The sequence below is a fragment of the Sinocyclocheilus anshuiensis genome, unplaced genomic scaffold (genome assembly GCF_001515605.1).
Source record: "Sinocyclocheilus anshuiensis isolate Anshui unplaced genomic scaffold, SAMN03320099.WGS_v1.1 scaffold322, whole genome shotgun sequence".
Taxonomy (NCBI): domain Eukaryota; kingdom Metazoa; phylum Chordata; class Actinopteri; order Cypriniformes; family Cyprinidae; genus Sinocyclocheilus; species Sinocyclocheilus anshuiensis.
The window spans coordinates 402,824-408,625 of record NW_015542366.1 but is presented as its reverse complement, the minus strand read 5'-3'; the positions used below and the strand labels follow the sequence as shown (position 1 = coordinate 408,625).

The window sequence follows — 5,802 nt, the reverse complement described above, 5'->3', positions numbered from 1 at the left end:
TTTGAAAAATAATGTGTTTTTTGAACATTAAAGCATGTCAACATATTCTGTTACACCAAATACACAAAATAATGATCTTTAAAATAGCATCATATGACCCCTTTAAACTGCATCTGACAGAAGTGTCAACAGCTTTCACGCACGTCTTTCAAAATAAAAGTCTTGCATCAGAAAAACATTTCAAATTACGTTTTTTGTTATTGATGTCATTTCTTTGATTGTACTCTCCGAGACACACTCAGAATAGTCTTGCAACCCACCAGTTGAGAAACACTGCATTAAGGTATTTTGTGTTAAATTTGATCTTACTTAGTAAATGTTTGAATTATTTTAGTGTCATGTGTTACCCTAACAGTGTTTTTTTTTTTGTGGGTGTGTGTGTATGACCCTGTGCTCCATCTACCAATAATGGCCATGTTTTATGGACAGCGCTGTATGATCCAGTGTGAAGTGCTTGAATTCAGCGAAGAACACAAATGACTTGGTGATTTAATTTGAAGCCAGATGAAACAGCGCTGACAAACAGAAGAAACACTTTGAGCAACGATACAGTCAGAAGACTTTTCAATCTACAAATCGCCATCCTTTACCATGGATTTACTGTAGTAACACTTAGTGCACCATGGTATTGTGGCAGAAATGTGGGATATTCACATTGAACTTTATTATATTATTAATGTAGACATGTATTAAATGTATTAAAGGAATAATGGAATATAATTACAGTATTTTTTGTGATTAAGCTATGCAGTTATACTAAATGTATTTTCATGCAAATACCTAGAAACCATATTTACATAGTTACAATTTTTTTACCATGGTATCGAGATGCTATGTGTGGTTTTTGAAATTTATTGTGATAATTACCGATATCGACTGATGTGAAAAAATTTATCGTGATAATTTTTTTGGCCATATCGCCCAGCCCTAATTGTACCCATATAGTTATGGTGGTTATCAGCACAAGTCACAAGGTAAAAGGCAGGTTTTGGCAGTAGACTGGTATATTAACATATTATTTAAAGGGGAAATCGGATGCAAAATTCACTTTTACATGGTATTTGCATATAAATGTGTTTTAGCAGTGTGTGGACACAACCACCCTACAATGATAAAAATCCATTAATTACTTTTTTTAATCCCCAAAAAACTTTAACTGTCTCAATTATCAAGCCGTTTTGATTTTCTGAGCAGTATGACATCATATTCCCCAAGCCCCGCCCACGGCCGCTGACGGACTGTCCCATATTAGCATATTCACGCCCTCAGCCAGTTGTACGTTGTCGGCCATTTTCTCTGCGCTCAAGCAGCTGTAATAACAATGTCTCGTAAGCGATGCAGGTGTTTTGTAGTTGGATGTAAAAGTAAACATAAGAGACTTCATTTTCTCCCGACATCAGAGCCACTGAGAACGCAGTGGATTAGTTTTGTTTTTTATGGTAAAGCGCCACCAAATACACCTAAATTCATTTATGTCTGTGCAAATCATTTTACTCCAGACTGCTTTCTGAACGAGGGAGAATGCAAGGCAGGTTTTGCGAAAAAGTTAAAACTCAAGGATGGATCAGTACCCACTGTTCGTGATTCAGCTGCACCTCCAGAAAGTCTCACACTTTATATTTCTTATGATTATTTGCAAATCGCCTTTCCTCTTCCATGGAAGAGAGGGGTGGGGTGAGCAGAGCTCATTATCATTTAAAGAGACATGCACCGAAACGGGTCGCTGTGAACAGAGCAGTTTTACATGACCATTGAGGAATTTTAAACAAAGTATGTTACAGACATTTCATGAAGACCCTAAAGAATCATACCAACTTGTGGAAAATGGGCATCTGATGCCCCTTTAAGGAAATATATGGTTATAAGTTGTAAAATATACAGGCCTCTGGCAATACTGGAAACACTGTCATCAGTATTTTTTTTACAATGAATTTCTGGCAACAACAGATGCAAGTTTTTTTTACTGTAAATGTAATGGAATTTTCTTTACAGTGTACGCTAATTACTGAACAGAAGCACATTTTGGATTATAAATGAAAGTAGTGGTCTGGATTATAATTGAATATGTGTTATAGGAATTGTGTACCATATCTGGGCAAGGATGGGGGCAGGTAAACCGGACAGCAGAAAGAAATTCCTTGCCTGGTCACCTAAAGACAGAGAGAAACGGGAGGAAATTATTATGCATAAATGTATAAATATACACATGGTATGACAGATACAAACAAAACAGAACGGTTTATGTCCCCACAACGCCAAATGAATTTGGCGTTCAAAGAGTTTTATGACATTAAAATGATGTAATTGTTTTAGTATGCTAGTAAAACATTGATAACATAATTAAGAGTTACATAAACCATCTTGTCAACGAATATGCACAGGGTGTATTGACTGCACTTGTGTGACATTGGTCTCTGTGGCGAGTGATCTGCCAGCTACAGCTTGAGCAAGAAAGGAAAGCCGAGTCAGTGTGTTCATATGTTATCTAACCTATCAAACCGATTTCCTTCTGTTATGACAGCTATACTGCTAAACACAAAAATGCATGTAAAGCAGCCAACTACAGTTTTTCTTTTCTATTTTTTTTAAACATTGATTATAATGATTGATTATACCACAATCTTAGACCAGTGTCAACTAATAATGCCACAGCAGGCCAGATAAGCTATACTGCCCCTTTTACAACCTACCAAACAACACACAAAGCAATGAGAGATGTGAGTTTGTGCCTCTGCCATGTTAAAAGCAAAAAAAAAAAAAAAACACTTAACGACCTTTTCACCTTCCTCTAAACAGTTTTCAGCTTGATAAAAGGTAGCTATCTTCCTCTGTGCACACACACAGAACGCCTTTATACCCTCAGTGCCAAAAACAGACTCCCTCTCCATGCCTACCTGACTGTGAGCCACTCACTGCTTCAGCCGTCCTTCAGTCGACACAAAGAGGCTCTTTCAGATCCACTGGTCAACAGGAAACCCACAAGTACCATCTCTTCAGGAGATGTCCAAAGTCCAGCTGGGACAAGCTGGTTTTACTGTTTGCGTCTTGTGATTTTGATTAGCCCTTTGGAGGTTAATTTTACATCTATCTATGATCGTACAATGAGATCATGAAATGTTTTTGTGTACTTTGAACATTTCTTTCAATGTAATGTATGAAAAGTTTAGCTAGTTCCAGAATCATCTTCAGACTTGCAAAATGTCTGTAAAGAGAGTCCAGGGAGAAAGATGGCTTTCTATAACAGGAACCAACATGTCAAAGCTTCAACTAAAGATTAGAATCAAACAGCATCAGCAAAGATAACAGAGAAATGACTTTTTCTATGTCACATGGGAATCAACATGCCACTCCCTGATCGGTTTCCTTCTGTATTTTTCTCAGTGATTCTATTAACATAACATGCTGTCAACTCACAACTGAAACGTTCACTGCATGCTTACAGGGAATCAGAATCTGAATTCTAAAACATCTGCATTGAGCAAACGTTTACACACACATTAGATGTTTGTTTTTTGACTAATGTAAAGGTGGGACGGTTTTACCGTGGGTCAGTGGCAAAGCCAGAGTTTGTCTGTTTCGGTGGAGGAGGTGCTGAGACTGACAATAACACTTATCAGACTGTGTTTCTTATAGTGTTGTCAAAAGACCCGGTATTTCGGTACCAAGTCGGTACTAAAAAAATGAAAACGTTACGGTACTAGATTTTCTTAAGTACCGGTGGTACTGAGTTCCCGGTCAACCCGGTTCTTGATGCGCTAAACGAAAGCTATCCTCTTCCAGTGTTGCCAAGTTCGCGGTTTTCCCGCGGAATTGGGCTGCTTAACACTGTTGCCGCGGGTTGTTTTTCATGTCCGCGGGTTGAAAAACGACCCCATTGAACAAAATATTTTTTAAAACATTCATTAATGTTTGTGAATGTTATTTAATACAAACACTTGATGATTCATGTTTGTTCATTGTGCATTAAATCATTTTAACAGATTGAACTTTGAAATTAACCCTAAGAAGAATAATTGCCATATAACTATTGTTTATTGTTAGGTCATGTTATCTAACAAATAAAATCTTATTGTAAAGTGTTTTTAATACTACAGTTTGCATCTATTTGATATACACTTAATATATGTAATCTTATCTAAATTTCTTATAAAAGCTGAGGTTTGTTATTTACTGAAAAGTTATATTTTAGCTGGTGTCAATGATCTTATGTTGCATTTGGTCAGACTCAGCCCATTGCTTTACTTAAGTATATTATATTTTCCTTTTACAGCTGCAGACTGAGGAAGATCCTGAAACACACCAGCAAACCCTAAAACAGACAACAGTTTACAGATGTTTTTCAGTGGCAGCAGAACTATGACTAAACTTTTGGGTGAAACTTGTTTACTTTTTTCTTACTTTTATTACTTGTGGGAAAACTTGAAACACTTTTAAATAAGTATAAAGAATGGCATTGGTTTTGTACATTTCATTTTTGTTAAACGTTATTAATAAAAATGTTGTTCAATTAGCATGTTTTTGTGTTTTGCTTTGGTACCGAAATTAGTACCGAGAACCGTGGATTTTCACTGGTATCGGTACCGAATACTGAAATTTTGGTACCGTGACAACACTAGTTTCTTATTGTACACAGTATGAGTAAGACAGATGTGAGTCTGACTGAAGGCCACGCAAGTAAATATCCACCCATTCACAGGCAGAAAACAGGAAGTGATATGGTTTTAATAAACTGTCATGAAGAATATCCATGGCATTTTTATTAGCATGGTGGGAAAGAGGTGTCTGCTTTTCTTTTTCAGTTTTCACTTAATTTGCTCCATCTCTCTGGGTCTTTGATTCCTACAGAGAAATAATAGGCCTAAAAATGTCTGACTACCAGAGATGTATGACTGACTGCACTGCTGGTGGTAATTTTCAGTTGCACAGAACTCAAGGGATCTATTCTTGCATTTCAGACAACATCAAACTCCAAAGGGTTTTTAGCAAACATCAGCACTAATGAGCGTTCTGTACTTTTCTCATAGCAAGAAAACCAGTGGTGATTACCTGTGATGAAGCCAGCAGGTGTGGGGGTCAAACTGTGGAACTGCTGGTCATGTTTGGCTCTCTCGTCCACAGATATTACCCATGTATCCGACCCCCCTGCAGAGAGAGAGAGAGAAGATATCAGACGAACAGCAGCATAATACTTCAATGTTTTTAACCTGCTAACATTTTTATCAAACGGACAGAACACAGCTACAGATAAATCAACTCTTACTAACGTTTGATTGCGTAAAAACATCACTGAGAAATATGTAGTCAAACTGTTGTGTTGATCAAATTAATCATCTAATTAATCAGATAGATTAAAAAATCCAAACTTTAATAATTGTTCAACAATTATCATTTTAAAACTGCTTAAATTTTAATCCATTATTTAAAAAATTTTTATTCACCTTCTTCAAATTTGCAATTTGAAGGCTATGAAAACAAACATAGTGAATTTATCTATGTACACAGAATATATATTATATATTGTATAGCATATCCATATATATGCGCTATACAATATATTAAAAAGAAACTAAATGCAAAAAAATCCAAATATAACTTATATTTAGTGCTGTCAAATCGATTGAGATTGATCGCATCCAAAATAAAAGTTTGTTTACATATGTGTGGCAGTGTATATTTATGTATGTTTACTGTGTATATTTATATGTATATATAAATACACACATACATGTATACATTTAAGAAATATATGTAATAAATATTTATATTTATGTATAAAATAAATCATATATAAATATGAATACA

General features: G+C 35.7%; 1 protein-coding gene across 4 annotated transcripts in view; it reads right to left on the bottom strand.

Annotated features, from left to right (window-relative positions):
• LOC107692118 (intersectin-1-like) overlaps nucleotides 1-5,802 on the bottom strand; it is a 43,037-nt gene that overhangs the window by 21,868 nt on the left and 15,367 nt on the right. For all 4 annotated transcript variants that reach the window (XM_016491024.1, XM_016491025.1, XM_016491026.1 and 1 more), the window contains exons 3-4: nucleotides 5,047-5,142; nucleotides 2,087-2,150 (exon numbers count right to left, since the gene is read on the bottom strand). In XM_016491024.1, coding sequence (XP_016346510.1) covers nucleotides 2,087-2,150; nucleotides 5,047-5,142 — 160 coding nt within the window. The remainder of the gene's footprint in view (nucleotides 1-2,086; nucleotides 2,151-5,046; nucleotides 5,143-5,802) is intronic.